Genomic DNA, 18,360 nt, shown 5'->3' with positions numbered 1-18,360 from the left:
AAAATTGTGAGAATCACTATGTTGTGTACCTGTAATTTATATAATATTGTTCAGCAATTATACTTCAATTAAAAAATATAATTGTGGGTCAGTGGTAACGAATCCGACCAGTATCCATGAGGGTGTGGGTTCTATCCCTGGCCTTGCTTAGTAGGTTAAGGATCCAGTGTTGCTGTGGGCTGTATTGTAGGTTACAGATGTGGCTCAGATCTGGCTGTGGTGTCGGCCGGCAGCTGCAGCTCCCATTCGACCCCTAGCCTAGGAATATCCATATGCCACGTGTGTGGACTTAAAAAGCAATTGATGGTATAATTGTAAATAAATGTTTAAAAAAATATATTTTTTAAGACCGCCCCCATGGCATATGGAAATTCCCAGGCTAGGGGTCAAATCATAGCTAAAGCTGCCAGCCTACGTCACAGCCACAGCAACGCCAGATCCAAGCAGTGTCTTTTTTTTTCTATTTAAGGGCCACACCCTCAGCATATGGAGGTTCCCAGGCTAGGGGTCGAATTGAAGCTGTAGCTGCTGGCCTCCGCCACAACCACAGCAATCAATGCTTGATCCAAGCCGAGTCTGACCTACACCACAGCTCATGGCAATGTGGGATCCTTCCACTGAGTGAGGCCAGGGACTGAACCCGAATCCTCATGGATCCTAGTCGGGTTTGTTAACCACTGAGCCACAAAGGGAACTTGCTTGCAAGCAGTGTTTTCAAGCTATACTACAGCTCACGGCAATGCCAGATCCTTAACCCACTAAGCAAGGCCAGGGATTGAACCCCCAACCTCATGGTTCCTAGTCGGATTCGTTAACCACTGAGCCATGACGGGAGCTCCTCTAGAGACTATTCTGATCACTGCCACAAATGACTCTTTGTCTCAAGGTTACCCCTGGCTCCTCACATAGGCAGTATTTGACACTGCCAACCACACTGCATCTCAAGAGCCTCCCTCAGCATCTTTTTGATTCTGTACCTTTTCCCTTTCTTCCTTGTTCCCCGCTTCTTCCTAGCCCCTGCAGGTTTGCATTCCCCAGCATCCTGGGCTGTTCCCACCTCTGTCTCCCTCCCCCTCCTTGGCCCAATTCCTCTCCAGGTGAGTTTAGCTACTCCACCAAAGGTCTCCATTGCCCCTCTGCTGGTTATGACCAAATCCTTACCTCTCAGAGCCTTGCTCACTCTCTGGAGCACCACACCCTTGCTTAGCCACCAGCCCTGTTTCCCCTTGATACTGGTAACCTGTCATTAAGTGAAATGACTGCCCTGCCACCCCAAAACCCCTCTTTTCTTGTCATTCCTGTCTGCTGCTGGGCTGCCACCCGACCAACTGCCAGGTCCGTGGGGAGTCTTCGTCCTGGGTTCTTCTGCCTTTACTCGTCGGCCACCTCCAATCAGCTCATCAGACCTGTCTACTCCATGGCCCCCAACCCCCACTGCTATTGCCTCCTGGAAGAGTTATATGAGTTTTTGCTGGGATTAACTCCTGGTTCTCCTTCAAGATCAGTAACTGGTGTGTGGTTCTTTTTTATATAGTCTGCCTTCATATTACCTAATTCTCAAAGCAGGTTGATGTTAGCTGACCCCTGCTTCTCTTCTGTGGAAGCGCCCTTCATACCGTCATTATGAATCAGTTCTCTGCGAGTTGTCTTATCTGGACTGAAAGCTGCTGCCTCTTCTTCTCTTCCTCCTTTTCCTTCTTCCTCTTCTTCCTTCTCCTCCTCTGCCTCCTCCTCCTCCTCCTTCTTCTGATTATTTTGGCCATGTCTATGATATGTGGAAGTTCCCGGGCCAGGGATTGAACCCAAGCCCCAGTAACAACCCAAGCCACAACAGTGGCAATGCTGGATCCTTAACCCACTGAGCCACCAGGGAACTCTGAAAGCTTATAATTTAAAGTTTGACTGGAGTTGTTTTCTAATTGTCTAATCATTTTGGTGGCTGTTTGATCCTGATGAAATGCTCGTGGTGCAGGAGGACATGTGAGCACTAGCTTTGGTTTCTGTCTTGTATGCATCTGTCATCTGGGGAGTTGCTATTTAGAGATGTTAAGTTCCTGATTGCAGAGATGAAAGGGTCACATAAAACCAGATGTAGTGGAATTTTAGTTCCCCTTATGGCTTTTAATGACACAATTTAGACTTCTTTTAAAAATGTCTAGAAAACCAGACTGTTTCTTCAAATAGCCCCACAACCCCAAAAAGGCCCCAATGGTGACAGTTTACTGAGAAATGAACCTTGGTTGCCTCATGGCTGTCTTGAGGAAGATTTTATTTTATTTTTAATTTAATTTTTCTTTTTTGGCTGCACCCATGGCATATGGAAGTTCCTAGGCCAGGAACTGAACCTGAGCCACATCTGCGACTATGCCACAGCTGTAGCATCCTTAACTCCCTGCACCACAGTGGGAATTCCAAAAGTTGATTTTAGTGTTGTTCAGTTTGCAGCTCCTGTCCATTGGTGGGAAACAGGATACTACCATGAGAAGGAGTATTCAATCCCAGGCCTCGCTCAGTGGATTAACAATCCAGCGTTGCTGTGGGCTGTGGTGTAGGTCACGTGGGGTCCCGTGTTGCTGTGGCTGTGGTGAAGGCCAGCACCTGCAGCTCTGTAGGCCAGCAGCTGCAGCTCTGATTGACCCCTAGCCTGGGAACTTCCATATGGCCCTAAAAAAAGGGGTGGGGGGAGGGGGTCTCGGTTGTGAAATTCATTTTAGGTAGGAGATACTAAACAACCTGCAGGACTTATTTCTTCTAGTTGCTGAGCTGTCCAAAGCTTTTTTTACAGCTTGATTTCCTTCAATGCCCTAAACATTTGGTAAAATGAAATGTTAAGACTCACTAGCTTTGCTCACAGGGCATCGTCTCATCTCTCCCAAATAGTATTTTAATATCCTAGAAACATGACCCTCTTTTTCCTCCTCTAAATTTCTGTAAGAACCACTCCCAGAGTCTGTACTTTAGTCTAAAGTTTGTATCATGTGGGCCCCTGGCCAACTAGACCTCTATGCCTTTCTTTTTTTTTTTTTTTTTTTTGTCTTTTTGCTATTTCTTTGGGCCGCTCCCGCGGCATATGGAGGTTCCCAGACTAGGGGTCTAATCGGAGCTGTAGCCACCGGCCTACGCCAGAGCCACAGCAACTCGGGATCCAAGCCACGTCTGCAACCTACACCACAGCTCACGGCAACGCTAGATCCTTAACCCACTGAGCAAGGGCAGGGACTGAACCCACAACCTCATGGTTCCTAGTTGAATTTGTTAACCACTGCGCCATGACGGAAACTCCCTCTATGCCTTTCTATAGCTTCTATTGTTTCTTTTGCTTTCTCCGTGCACCCATGGCATACCGAAGTACCTGGGCCAAGGACTGAATCTGAGCCAGAGCTGCAACTTACACCACAGCTGCAGCAACACCGATCCTTAACCCATAGAGCTGGGCCAGGGATCGAACCAGCCCCTGCACAGAGACTAGCTGGATCATTAACCCACTGCGCCACAGTGGGAACTCCTCTTCTGTTGTTTCTTTATATTTAGCTACTGGGGATTAAAATTATTTGGGGGACAGAGCTAGCATCTCTCCTCTGTAGACAACATTATGGGGATTTCTAGCTTCCATCTTTTTGAGCTTAATACTTGTGTTGGTATTTTGTGTTTTTTTTTTTTTTTAATTTAAAAAAAAATTTTTTTTTTTTTTGTCTTTTTGCCATTTCTTGGGCCACTCCTATGGCCTATGGAGGTTCCCAGGCTAGGGGTCCAATCAGAGCTGTAGCTGCTGGCCTACGCCAGAGCCACAGAAATGCGGGATCTGAGCCAAGTCTGTAACCTACACCACAGCTCACGGCAACACCAGATCCTTAATCCCCTGAGCAAGGCCAGGGGTCAAACCCATATCCTTATGTATACTAGTTGGGTTCATTATTGCTGAGCCACGATGGGAACTCTCAAGCAATATTTTTCATTTTAGGTATATACAGTGTGATTTTTTAAAACACATAGTGCTTTTGCACACTTAATAGACTGTGGTATCATGCAAACACAACTTTTATGTGCATTGGGAAACTAAAACGTTCACGTGTGACTTGCTTCATTGCGATATTCACCTTACCACAGCGGTCGGGAACCAAACTGGCAGTATCTCTGAGGTCTGCTCATACATGTGTACCAAGGAGGGGTTCATCTTATTGAAAGTTACCTGGTACGGTTGTTCCTTAGTATCATGGGGAATTGGGTTCAGGACCCTGTCAGATACTGAAATTCACTGGTGCTCAAGTACCTTGCATAGAATGGTGTTGCATATAACTTAGGCACATCCTCTTGTATATTTTATTATCTATCTTTCTATCTATTTTTGGCTGCACTCATGGCACGTGGAAGTTCTTAGACCAGGGATCCAGCCCACGCCACAGCATCAACCTGGGCCACTGCAGTGACAATGCTGGATACTTAACCTGCTACACCACAAGGAAACTCCCCTCTCGTATACTTTAAATCTAGTATCAGACTCACTACAATGTAAATGCTATAGAAATAGTTGCTGGTGCATGAAAGTTTCAAGTTTCGCTTTTTGGAACGTTGTGGAAAAAATCATTTGAAAGTATTTTCCACCTGTGTTTGGTTGATCCCATGGATGCAGAGTCAGCAGATAGGGCGGGCTGACTGTATCTTTCTATACAAATCCTTTGGAAAGTGAGGAGAGCATCTGCTGACTTCTGAGGTGTTACTCTCCCTCCTTGGTTTAATGGGAATGCATCAGCCAATCAGGGGATCATGTGATGTGCCTTTTATAAAATAGATAGTACTTTAGAATTAAAGAAGTCTACTAGTGGTTACTACAGATTATGAATAGTGATGAGCACTTTTTATAGGGATTGACCGATCTAATTATCAGGGCATCTTCATGAGATGGGCGGCAGTACTATTTCATTGAACACATCGGGAAATTGAGGCTCAGGGAGGGTGTATAACTTGCCTAGGTTATTAGTGGAACTAGGGTTGGAAGTCCACGTGAGCTGTTTATTCTTACTGATAATTTATGACTTTGAGTTTGGTTGCTGGAGAGTTGGGAGGAAACCTATTGCCCCCAGGTCTGTACAGAACCAACCCAGATGCAGTGTCCTTAGGTGCCCAGAGCCAGACTTCAGGGCAACACCCTTAGCAGGCCCGTCCCCTTCACCCCGCAGTGTGGAATCTGCATGTTTTCTTTTTCTAAAACTGGGAGGGAACTTGGAACAGCAAATATTTAATCAGAGCAAATTCCTCTTGCTAAATCCTGCCAGCTTGTTCAACTCAGAGGTTCTTTGCCTAAAAATAATCACCACTTACTGAAGGCTAAATGACGAAGTGACCCACAGAGAATAAAGCAGGTCTTAGTATTTGGAGCAGGAGGTTATTTGCCTCCTCTTACTTTGGATAAAATATGCAAAGGCACATACTCACCCTTTGATGAGCCTAAGGGCCTCTCACAGTAAACCAGGGTTGATATGGTGGGGGCTGATCAGATAGGTACTCAGGTCAGCTGGCAGTAGCATTCTTCTGGAACTGGGTTTGAGGGGAGCGGTGGGTGTGGGGTAGGGAGGTGGAGAAGATCCCGACCTTGAAAGATGGGCTGGTGTAGATGACAGGGATGCTGATGAGCTTGCGTTACAGTGGGGAGTGTGGGGGCGGGTGTGCTGCAGGAATTCACTTTGTTGATAAAGAGGAGCAGAGAAGGGAGGGAGGAAAAGAGCTGGAGTGAATATTATGGAACAACAAAGCCCATGTGAATACAACAGAATAAATGAGGTGACGTGGTGCCTTCATGAATATGGCTTCTGTAGATGTAAAGCAATAGAACTTCCATGTTACTGGTACCACTCACACGGGTGAGGCTTTTGTTTCCTTTTAGAGGCTCTGATTCATTCACTTGTGTGGGTCCACCATTACTTCAGTATATGAAGATTTTAACCTTGTGAGTTTGCTCACTCACTGTGAAACAGCTAAACATGCAAATGCCTTCGAAAGGCCCTTGCTGACTTCTCTCATGACCTGTGCGGGGGCGCTTCCTGTATCTTGTATCGTAATGACTGCTCTGAAGCAACTTCCAGATTAAACAGTCTCACTAGGATGCTCCAGGGTGCTTCCAACCCTGGATGTTAAAAACAAACTCCTGATTTGTTCTTTTCAGTTCTACTCATTATCCTCTGCCAAGCCTACTCACCTGATACCCCAGATAGCTTTGAAAAAGCAGCAGAGAACCTTCCCCGCCACCATCCTTTGTTTTCTTGTCATCCCTGCAGTCCTACTGACTCTGATTCCTACCCACAGAATTTTTCTCTGCCACTGGTTTACCTTCTTCATCCATTACCTTGCACTATTAAATCCAGTGGCTGTTTATTTTGGTCCAGTAGACTGTTTGTTCGTCCTCCTGCCTCAAACCCTTTCCCATATGTCCTCCACTGTGCAGCCAAAGACAGTCCAGCTTATTTTATCTGCATCCATGGCATATGGAGGTTCCCAGGCTAGGGGTTGAATTAGAGCTGTAGCTGCCAGCCTACGCCACAGCCACAGCCACAGCAGATCTGAGCCGTGTCTGTAACCTACACCATGGCTCATGGAAACACCGGATCCTTAACCCGCTGAGCAAGGCCGGGGATCGAACCGGCATCCTTATGGATGCTAGTCGGGTTTGTTAACCACTGAGCCATGACAAGAACTCCATGAGACAGTCCAGCTTAAATAGTATTTCCCCTTGCTTACAAGGCTGGGAGCCAGACTCTTGAGTGTGGCAAACACCTGGCCCTTCCCAGCCAGACCCTGCCTTCTTTTGAGCTTTATCTCTTGTCAAGGAATGCTTTTATAGTATAAATATTTCCCATACAATATTTAGCCTTAGTATATCCCTCATGTTGTATGGGACATAGTTATACTAAGAAATTAGTTGGGAGTTCTTTTTGTGGCTCAGTGGTAACGAGCCCAACTAGTATCCATAAGGACGAGGGCTTGATTCCTGGCCCTGCTCAGTGGGTCATGGAGCCGGCATTGCCGTGAGCTGCATGGTATAGGTCACAGATGTAGCTCATATCTGGTGGGGCTGTGGCTCACAGCTGCAACTCCGATTTGACCTCTAGCCTGGGAACTTCCATATGCCGCCGATGCAGCCCTAAAAAGGACGAAAAATAGAAGTTGTGAACCTTATTAATAATGAAGATGGAAGTTGAAACAAGATAGTGTTTTTTTTATCTTTCAACTGGGTATTTAGGTTGGGAATGTGAGCAGTCTCAGATAGTACTATGGGCTGTAAATGCAGTCTTTGAAAGTGTGATTTAACTTTCTCTCTTGACATTTTATCTGGCTGCGCCTGCAGCACATGAAAATTCCCAGGCTGAGGATCAAACCCTCATCAGAGTAGCAACCCAAGCCACAGCAGTGACAACACTGGGTCCTTAACCCACTAGGCCAATAGAAACTCTTAATCTCTTGAAATTTTAAAACGTAGACACTGCTTGACCCTTTGATTTCATTTCCAGGTCAGGAGCTTCTCCTGTATAAATAATGGCACACGTGCAATTATTCTATGTATGCATTTCAAGCAAAAGATATCCATGTATTATAAGTATAATTTTTAAAAATTCTGATGCTGGATTTCAGAATTCATTAGGGATAAGTGAAGGCAGAGTGGTGTGTTATAAGCACTGTATCTTTAAATTCAGAAAATTAAGCAAAAGGTCTTTGGAAGAGAAACTTTCTTTTCCGTCTCTGTTTCTCTCTGCATGTGGTGTATGTCACATTGGGTTTTAACTTGTGGGTTAAAAGAAACTGCATGGCAGCCTCTGTTTACCTAGTTTTAACAGACGGCTTTTTCTCTTTTTCTTCAGATCCCCTTTTTTGAAGACATTTGTAAAGGTATTAAAGCTGGCGATACCTGCGAGAAGCTGGTGGGCTATTCTGCAGTGTATAGAGTCTGTTTTGGAATGGCCTGTTTCTTCTTTATCTTCTGCCTGCTGACCTTGAAAGTCAACAACAGTAAAAGTTGCAGAGCCTACATTCACAATGGGTGAGTCTTCGTGGGGATCGTGTCTCCTTTCCTTATATTCTAGACCCCTTCTGCTCCTCATACCTGCTGCCTGCTGTCCTCTAGTTGAAAGTGGTGGAGTTCCCGTCGTGGCGCAGTGGTTAATGAATCTGACTAGGAACCATGAGGTTTCGGGTTCGATCCCTGGCTTTGCTCAGTGGGTTAAGGATCCGGCATTGCCATTAAGTATGGTGTAGGTTGCAGACGAGGCTCGGATCCCGCGTTGCTGTGGCTCTGGCATAGGCTGGCAGTTACAGCTCTGATTAGACCCCTAGCCTGGGAACCTCCATATGCTGCGGGAGCGGCCCAAGAAATGGCAAAAAAAAAAAAAAAAAGACAAAAGAAAAAAAAAAAAAAAAAGAAAGTGTTGATGCTCATTTTAGGGAAGGTGGCACTTGTCACCACACAGTGGCCTAAGAATTAGAAGCTTGTTGTAACACCGTGTGCCATACTGAGAAATACAGTGGAGATAAAAGTTTATTTCTTGTACGAAGACCTTTCCCCAGATCATTTCCACCCCTGCAACGAAATGATTTTGCACAGAGGCCACGCCACACCTAATTATGGGAAAAGGCAGTCTGCAGTCACTTAATTACTTCCCCTCCATTTGGGGAGAACAGAATCTCATGCAATGACACGCTTACCTTCTAAGAGGTCTTTTGTCCTTCCTTGAATATCATTTAAATACATTTCCTTTTTTTTTTTCCTTCCTTCCCCTCCAGCTTTTGGTTCTTTAAACTTCTGCTGTTGGGGGCCATGTGCTCAGGAGCCTTCTTCATTCCAGATCAGGAGACCTTTCTGAATGGTACAGACGGGGTATTGGGGTTATCTGTTTATTTTGTTTTCACTCACTTTATAAAATGGTTAGAAAATGTAGTCTGGGGTCCTTTTGATATTTTAGATTTCTAGTTTTTTTGTGTGGCTTAAAGCAAAAAAACCAACTTCCTCACCTGCCCACACTCCCCCCCCACTTCGTCCTTATCTCCTCAGAAAACCCCACTTCCTCCCTCCCTGGCCGAGGGGTGAGGGGACCTTTAGTTTCTGTGCTAGCTGAAGAATTGAAATGATAATTTTAAGGCTCTTGACCTCAAGGGAAATGAGGCACTTAAAGCTGGTTTGAAAACTAGTTTCGAAGTCCCCATTGTGGCGCAGTGGTGATAAACCCAACTAGTATCCATGAGGATATAGGTTCGATCCCTGGCCTCAATCAGTGGGTTAAGGATCCCGCATTGCTGTGAGCTATGGTGTAGGTCTCTGATGCGGCTTGGATCCTGCGTTGCTGTGGCTGTGGTGTAGGCCGGCAGCTGCAGTTCCCATTTGACCCTTAGCCTGGGAACTTTCATATGCCGAGGGGGTGGCCCTAAAAAGCAAAAGATAGGAGGGGAGGAAAGAAGGAAAAAAAAAAAAAAGAGGAAAGAAAAGAAAGAAAACTAGTTTAGCCTGTCAGCATGACCCACGGTGACTCTGTTCTTTCTGAGCACTGAACACAAACCCAGTAGTGCAGAGCACAGGGCTTCTTGGCAGCTTTAAATTGGCTGCAGGTGCAATGAGATAAGAAAGGCAGCCTCCAGGCTATTTCTAAACTTACTTTATGCAAAACTATATAACATTGAATTATATTCCTCATGGATGATAGAACCTGCCAGATTATTTCACATGAAGCATTCGATCATAGCTGCAAAACAGGACCCTTCTTTCACATGCGCTAGGGAGGGAAAAAAGGCCTGAGTTTCAGAGGTTAAAAAACACTGTTCACACTCAAATGGATTCACTTTCTTAATTAAGAGAGTGAAAATAGGAGTTCCCGCTGTGGCATATTGGGATCTGTGGCGTCTCTGGAACACTGGGATGCAGGTTCCATCCCCAGGCCAGCACAGTAGGTTAAAGGATCCAGCGTTGCTGCAGTTGCAGCATAGGTCGAAACTGTGGCTTGGATTTGATCCCTGGCCCAGGAACTTCCATGTGCCTCTGAGTGGCCAAAAAAGAACAACAAATAAGATAGTAAAAATATGAGAGTTCCCGTTGTGGCGCAGTGGTTAACGAATCCGACTAGGAACCATGAGATTGCGGGTTCGATCCCTGCCCTTGCTGAGTGGGTTAATGATCCGGCGTTGCTGTGAGCTGTGGTGTGGGTCGCAGACGTGGCTCGGATCCCCCGTTGCTGTGGCTCTGGCATAGGCTGGCGGCTACAGCTCCGATTAGACCCCTAGCCTGGGAACCTCCCATTTGCTGCAGTAGCGGTCCAAGAAATGGCAAAAAGACCAAAAAAAAAAAAAAAAAAAAAAAAAAAAAATTCACCCTCCGCAGTGGCCATACTCCCCTCAATGAGCCACATAACCAGGATCCAGCTCATTTCTTAGGGTCATACTGGTTTTATATGCTCCTTAAGGAAGTTGTATCTAGTTGTCTTTTTACCTAAACTCCTGTTAACTAGGTTTCTGTTCCCCACAGAGGTCCTCGTATATGTTAGAATAATATGCTTAACGTGGGGTGGGACCTCTTGGTCAGTCCTCTAGCACAGCTCTGTCATTTTATAGACAACCCAGAGATGCTCTGTGCTCAGCCAAGCTGGGAGCTGCTTTGTGGCCGAACCAGAGGTAGACACTTGAGTCCATGGCCCCCAGTTTGAACCTCACTGGACATTGATGGGTCTTTAACCAGTAAAAGTTGAATCCTTGGTTTTTCTGGTGATGTGTGTTTTTACTTTAAGTTGTGGCTCATTATTGATTTTTATCAATCACTACATCTTTTAGGATATCTGGCATTTATTTATAGCCTGGAGGTGAGGCAGTGAGGCTTGGATGGTGTGGCGCCGGAATGCCTGTGTTCACATCCCAGCCACACCCTTTACTGGCTATAGGACCATGTTAGCTATGTCGACACACAGTTTTTCTCATCTGTAAAGTGGGCGTAATAATAGTACCTACCTTGTACGGTTGTGTGTGGATTAAATGGATTAACAGTATAGGGAGCATGCAGTAAAAAGTAACTGGAGTCATTGCTGTCTTGGGAGTTAAATACTTGGGACCATGCTCTCATCTCCTTTTGAACGCTCTTCTTTTGCAGCCTGGCGTTATGTGGGAGCCATCGGAGGCTTCCTCTTCATAGGCATCCAGCTCCTCTTGATTGTGGAGTTTGCACATAAATGGAACAAGAACTGGTATGTGCCTTTATGGAAAGCTTCCACGTGAACGTCCTGACTCGGAGAAAGTGCCCAGGCCCTACTGCTGATAGAGGGAGGCTCTATCCTGAGTTTATTGCCACAGATGAGCAGCTTGCTTACACCAGAACCAGGATTTGCTGGTTCTGTCCGTGCCCTCCTGCTCTTGAGATCTCTTCATTTACCACCTCTCCCATACTGTTTTTCTTTCCTTTGTACCTTTCCTTTTGCCGCCACTTCTTTTTTTTTCTTTTTTCTTTTTTAGGACTGCACCTGCAGCATACGGAAGGTCCCAGGCTGGGGTCAGATCAGAGCTGCAGCTGCTGGCCTACGCCACAGCCATAGCAACGCAGGATCCTAGCTGCATCTGCAACCTACACCACATGATACGGCAACCCTGAATCCTTAACCCACTGAACGAGGCCAGGATCAGACCCTCATCCTCATGGATACTAGTTGAGTTTGTTACCACTGAGCCACCACAGGAACACCTCCACTTGATTTCTTTCTGCTCTTTGGCTCTCTTTTCCCTGTATCCTCTAAGTCAACCAGTGCTGTGACTTAGCTACACTCAGTGCCACTGCTGGCACCTCACAGCCCTGCTTCTTTGCCTGTGTTAGTGGCTGAAAACTTGGGTAGACTTTCCCTTAGGCTTCCATCCCTAGGAGATTAAAACAAAAGTACTTTGGAGTGAGAGATTCACTTTCTGCCGGGAATGTGTGGTGGAATAATTCTCTCTTTAAAAAAAACAAATTGTTTGGAGTTCCCCAGTGACCTAGCAGTAAAGGACTTGGCATTGTCACTGCTGTGGCTCAGGTTCAATCCCTGGCCCAGAAACTTCCGCAATCCATGGGCACAGCCAAAAATTTTTTTTGTTCCTTCTCAACAACCACCTTCATTAGAAAGATCAATTGTGCTACTTCGGAAAGCCATCCTGACTTTTAGAAAATAGAGGCTCTAAGTGCCTTGAAAATAGAGTTCACATTCCATGATAAGTAGGAAATGCCAGACTATTAGTGGCTCGTTTTATTCCTTGCTGAGCCACATTGAGGAAACGACAACTAGACAAGGGTCCAGCCCCTTCAAGGCCGAGTTGACTGTCTTTGTGGCTCTGGGCAAAGCACTTAACTGCTCTGTCTTTACTTTACTTATAAAATATGAATGAAAATAACTGCCTGCTAGATCCAGTAAGGCTTTTGTTATTTTGTAGATTTTTTAGGGAGGGATCATGTTATTTTATACTGTTGAGGTGGAGAATCTGAAAGTTGTATATGAATATGAATTTTATTTTTTATTTTGGACAAAACAAAATATACTGTCCAAATTCCCTCAAAGCACTTTTCATTCTAGTTGTATCTTCAGCTTGCTGTTAGTTGTAGTTGTTTTGTTTTTGTTTGGCTTTTTAAAGATCAAAAATTAGGGAGTTCCCGTCGTGGCGCAGTGGTTAACGAATCCGACTAGGAACCATGAGGTTGCGGGTTCGGTTCCTGCCCTTGCTCAGTGGGTTAACGATCCGGCATTGCCGTGGGCTGTGGTGTAGGTTGCAGACGCGGCTCGGATCCCGAGTTGCTGTGGCTCTGGCGTAGGCCGGTGGCTACAGCTCCGATTCGACCCCTAGCCTGGGAACCTCCATATGCCGCGGGAGCGGCCCAAGAAATAGCAACAACAACAACAAAAAAAGACAAAAGACAAAAAAAAAAAAAAAAAAAAAATTAGGAGTTCCCATCATGGCCCAATGGTTAACAAACATAACTAGTAACCATGAGGTTTTGGGTTTGATCCCTGGCCTCACTCAGTGGGTTAAGGATCCACTGTTGCCGTGAGCTGTAGTGTAGTTCGCAGATGTAACTAGGATCCCTCCTTGCTGTGGCTGTGGCAGGTAGCTACAGCTCTGATTCAGTCCCTAGCCTGGGAACCTCCATATGCCTTGGGTGCAGCCCTGAAAAAAAAAAAAAAAAGGATCAAAACATTAGGTACATGAGTGAAAAGATAGCAGTAATCTTTTTATTATTTGGTAAATATTAGAGTAAGCACTCATGTGCTTATGGTCAGTTTTTAAAATATTTACAGCACATTGAATAGTCATACAAGTAGCGTTCCAAACATATTTCAGTATTTTTCAAGTCTGAATCTTTACAATAATACAGACTTCTAGGTCCGAGTTGTGCTCATATTTAAGTTATTACATGTTGTCTTGCTTTTTGAGTCATCCCTGAAACCTAGTTTTATTTGTTTGGGATTTCTAGTAGATTGCTCTTTTTTTTTTTTTTTCTTTTGTCTTTTTGAGGGCTTCACACGAGGCCTATGGAGGTTCCCAGGCTAAGGGTCTAATTGGAGCTGTTGTCACCGGCCTATGCCAGAGCCACAGCAATGCCAAATCCGAGCCGCATCTGTGACCTACACCACAGCTCACAGCAACACCGGATCCTTAACCCACTGAGCAAGGCCAGGGATGGAACCCACAACCTCACGGTTCCTAGTTGGATTCGTTTCCACCGCGCCACCACGGGAACTCCAAGTACATCATATTTTGAGGCAGCAAGGTTTTCGTAAAGGTAAGCAAAATGGGCGACTGTAGTTTTATGTGACCCTGTTTTTTCAGTTATGTGGAAGAAACAGGCACAATGAGTTGGAAATACATTTTAATCAATTAAATATCACTCTTTCCATTGATGATTCTTAATGTACTTTCACTCTGAATTTATTAGACAAAATAAATACGTCATCCTAAATTTTTTTCTGAAGTTTTCACAAATAAACTTCAAGTAAGGAACTCATGGTAAAATATTAATGTCTTTGATAGTGAGTGCCTGATTTTCACATTAAATGGTGTGTTCTCTTGAGAAAACTTGTGCTTCTTTGCTCTGACTTTATTGTTTTGATTGATTCTAAAGCCATTTTCCGGGACTAATTATCGATGCCAAGTTTTTAACAGGCAGTTTGGAAGAGTTTGGTTGCTTTAAAGACTTTCCAGAAACCAAGCTTCAGGAATGGCTTAAGAGCTTTGCAGCAATTGATATTCTGGCTTTGAGGCCACTGTCCCAACAAAATCCCTTTTGTCTACATACTTATATTTGGTTGGTCTCTCTAAAATTAGGATTACACTAGGAAACATACTAATATTGTTATTTTCATGTACATTCATCCAATTTATTTTTTAAAAAATTTTTTGACAGTAATTCTCGGCTTAGAAGGTTAGTCGAGAAAAGATAATACTCATATCACTTTTCATGAAACTGCTTAAGTTTTTCTTCCTTTTTCCTTTCTTTTTTCTTTTTGTAGAAATCTTGAGAAGGAAAAGATCCCAGAGGCCATGGATAGAAAGGCCATGGGCCTGGACACCAGAAGGGCTACAAATTTTAATGCCCTTCACTCCCAGGCTTTCTGTTTTACTTGAGGCGTATGAGTTGGCTTTTCTGACCTTAGTTTTCATGCCTGTAAAGTGATGCGATTCGACTAGATGTTTAATGTGTTTTTTTTTCCTTTTATTAGGAGATATGCTGAGGCATAATAAAAATTTTATGAGTCTGCTTGAGCAAATAGAAAGGAGCTCCAAGGAGCTGTACAAAATAAAAGACTTAAAAAAAAAAATTGGAGTTCTTAGAGTTCTCATTGTGGCTCAGCAAGTCAAGAATCCAACTAATATCCATGAGGATGCACATTTGATCCCTGGCCTTGCTCAGTGGGTTAAGGATCCGGTGTTGCCATGAGCTGTAGTGTAGGTCACAGATGCAGCTCAGGATCTCGCGTTGCTGTGGCTGTGGTGTAGGCCGGCAGCTGTAGCTCCAATTCAACCCCTAGCCTGGGAACCTCTGTACACCGTAGGGGTGGCTCTAATAACAAAGGAAAAAAAAAAAAGGGTGGGGGGGCGTTCTCTTGTGGGTCAGTAGGTTAAGGATTTGGCATTATCATTGCAGGAGCTCAGGTGGCTGTTGTGGTTCAGGTTCAGTCCCTAGCCTGGGAACTTTCACATGCTATAGGTGCAGCCAAAAAAAAAAAAAGACTTTTATAGGCAAAAGGGAGCAAAGACAAAGAAATTATACGAGGCAAAACAGTGGGTTGGTTATTTTGTGATAACTTTACTTTAGAGGATGGCAGAGGTCCACCAGTTAGATTGCCTAGACTAGTGTTAATGACGGGATTCCTGATTGACTGGTTTAAGATTCCATTTCTGGGAGAGCTCAAACTCTAAGCTGTCTTGGTTTGATGATCTGAGGCTTAGCATAAGTGACTCCATTTTGAGTCTTTTGTCTTGGTTTTAACATTTCTAGGTCAAATTTTATTATTTGAATTATCAATTCTGTATCAAAACTGAAATAACAAAAGGTAGATAGTATTTTCAGGTGTTCCCAAGGAAAACTCGTTTTTTAGGTTTTCTAAATTTTAAGTACATATTTTTGTTGGGTTTTGTTTACTCCTAACCCTCACCCCAAGCCTGAGCCCAGCCACTTCTCATCTCATAACCTGCTTGCATACATTACGCTTTGTTTTCTGGTCTTTTTTTTTTTTTGCCTTTTCTAGGGCCTCTCCTGCAGCATATGGAGGTTCCCAGGCTAGGGGTCCAATCAGAGCTGTAGCCACCAGCCTATGCCAGAGCCACAGCAATACAGGGTCCACGCTGCATCTGCGACCTGCACCACAGCTCACAGCAACGCTGGATCCTTAACCTACTGAGCAAGGCCAGGAATCAAATCTGCAACTTCATGGTTCCTAGTCAAATTCGTTAACCACCGCGCCACGACGGGAACTCCTTCTGGTCTTTTTCTAATCTTCATCCAAGTGCTTCTCACTGAGCATTGATTGAGAATTTTTTGAATGTTAACTGTGTGCCAGGTACCAAGAGTATAAAGATGACATGATTCATATTTAATCATGCCACTTATGTGGAATGTCTCCAAAACGAATGTCATCAGGAGAACCAGCTGAGTCTGGAACAACAGGAATAGCAGCCACTCTGCTCCCATTGCTGCATCGGGTTATTTTCTAACAGTTGGCAGTTCTTGCACCCACTCTTCATTAAGCACCTATTACTTACCAGGCATTCGACAGTAGGAGAGCAGCAGTGAACTCAATGACGTCCTGTGCTATGTAACATACATTCTTCTGGGGAGGAGGGGGGATAGATAATCAACTTAAAATCAAGCAAATAAGAATAAGTTCAGGAGTTACTGTTATGGCACAGTGGAAACGAATCCGACTAGGAACCATGAGGTTGCAGGTTTGATCCCTGGCCTCGCTCAGTGGGTTAAGAATCCGTGAGCTGTGGTGTAGGTTGCAGACACAATTCGGGATCTGGCGTGATTGTGGCTGTGGCGTAGGCCAGCGGCTATAGCTCCGATTGGACTCCTAGCCTGGGAACCTCCATATGCCACCTAAAAAGACACACACACACACACACACAGAGCAAGTCTTATGGTAAAAAGTGCTCTAGAGAACAAGAAAGCAGGGTGTGGGAACTGGAGAGAGCGGGGCAGGGAAAGGCTTTTCATGATAAGGTGTGAGGGAGATGGAAGTGGGGGAGAGGTTAGGGTTGAAGGTTGAACCTTGGGAATCTAAGCAGAAGTTAATTGTAAGAAAGTCTAAGAAAATCCTTCTTCGACTGATGACATGGCCCAAACGCCTAGTGAGCTGACACATGGTCAGCAGTGTTCACCTCTTTCTGTATAATTCATTCTCTCCCCATGTCATCAGTCACCATGTGGCTCTTTCCTTTCTCTAGTCTTATTTTCTCTTCATTTGTTTTGTGTGTCTTCCATGTCAGAATAACTCCATGGTCAGGGTGCACCTGGTGCAGTTTCAGGAGTATGATGGTCGTTGTCATTTTGGCCTTTCTTCCCCATATTCTTTGTCTCTGGCTGCAGTGACTTTTTCATCATTGAAACATTTTCACTGAGTTGCTTGAGCACTTCCCAGCTTTGTGCAGACATTAAGGAAGTTGCTTCCTCTGAAAGTTTCTGAGAATGTGGTTACAAAGGGCCATTTAATCCTAAGTCAGATGACGATGATTCAGTCCATCGCCCTGTTGTTGTTCTGTCCCCTTCACTTAGCGCTGCTAAGCACTCTTTTCTTTGTTCTGAACAATTTCTATAGATGGTTGAACCATGTCCCTTTCCTTTATTAGTATTTATATAAACTTGGAAGCATGGTAACCTCTTTTAGATTCTTTATTGTACATCCCATTAAAATGTTTGCTTTTTTCCTGATTGATTTTATTCTTCACTTACTCTATTTGGTCTTTTTTTTTTTTTTTTTTTTTTTTGTCCTTTAGGGTCACACCCAAGGCATATGGAGGTTCCCAGGCTAGGAATCCAATCGGAGCTGTAGCTGCCTGCCTAGACCACAGCTCACAGCAACGCCGGATCCTTAACCCACTGATTGAGGTAAGGGATTGAACCTGTGTCCTCATGGATGCTAGTCGGGTTTGCTAACCGCTGAGCTACAATGGGAACTCCTCTTCACTTTTTTTAATGTCGCATTCTCCCCTAATCTATACTTGGATTGTTTGGGAGACGTGGTACTAGTACAGATTCTCCCTTCCAGTGCAGAGACAAAAGAGCTGAGGTCTTGGCTCCGTCTTCCTGAGTGAAGTTCATTTGCTTCTTTCTCCCTAACAAGGAGAGTGGCATCAGCAGAAGCTGCTGGCAGCACTTGGAGTAAGAGACTGGCACCTCCAGGCTCTGTGGTTTTTTGTTTGTTTTTTTGTTTTGGCCACGCCCTAGGCCAGGGATTGGACCTGCATCACAGCAGTGACCTGAGCCACAGCAGTGATAATGCTGGATCCTTAACCTGCTGTGTCACCAGGAACTCCAACGGGCTACTTTTTAATACTGCCAAAACCTGTCCCAGGGTAATTGTCATCCAGAATGGGGAAGCTAGAATAAAGAGTGTGGATATTCATTTTAGTTGATGAATACACTTGAGTAAAAAAGGGAATTTTTTGGAGTTCCCATCATGCCACGGCGGAAGCAAATCCAACTAGGAACCATAAGGTTGCAGGTTCCATCCGTGGCCTTGCTCAGTGGGTTAAGGATCTGGTGTTGCCATGAGCTGTGTGATGTAGGTCGAAGACACGGCTGGGATCCTGTGTGGCAGAGGCTATGGTGTAGGCCAGCAGCTATAGCTCCGATTGGACCCCTAGCCTGGGAACCTCCAT

The 18,360-nt window shown here is 44.7% G+C and overlaps 1 protein-coding gene across 2 annotated transcripts in view; it reads left to right on the top strand.

The window, feature by feature from the left end:
- SERINC5 (serine incorporator 5) overlaps positions 1–18,360 on the top strand; it is a 149,075-nt gene that overhangs the window by 104,771 nt on the left and 25,944 nt on the right. For both annotated transcript variants that reach the window (XM_013994946.2, XM_021084491.1), the window contains exons 3-5: positions 7,851–8,029; positions 8,770–8,852; positions 11,114–11,207. In XM_013994946.2, coding sequence (XP_013850400.1) covers positions 7,851–8,029; positions 8,770–8,852; positions 11,114–11,207 — 356 coding nt within the window. The remainder of the gene's footprint in view (positions 1–7,850; positions 8,030–8,769; positions 8,853–11,113; positions 11,208–18,360) is intronic.

The sequence above is a fragment of the Sus scrofa genome, chromosome 2, assembly GCF_000003025.6.
Source record: "Sus scrofa isolate TJ Tabasco breed Duroc chromosome 2, Sscrofa11.1, whole genome shotgun sequence".
Classification (NCBI taxonomy): Eukaryota; Metazoa; Chordata; class Mammalia; order Artiodactyla; family Suidae; genus Sus; species Sus scrofa.
The sequence above is the reverse complement of the archived record's forward strand: the minus strand, read 5'-3'. Positions and strand labels throughout refer to the sequence as shown.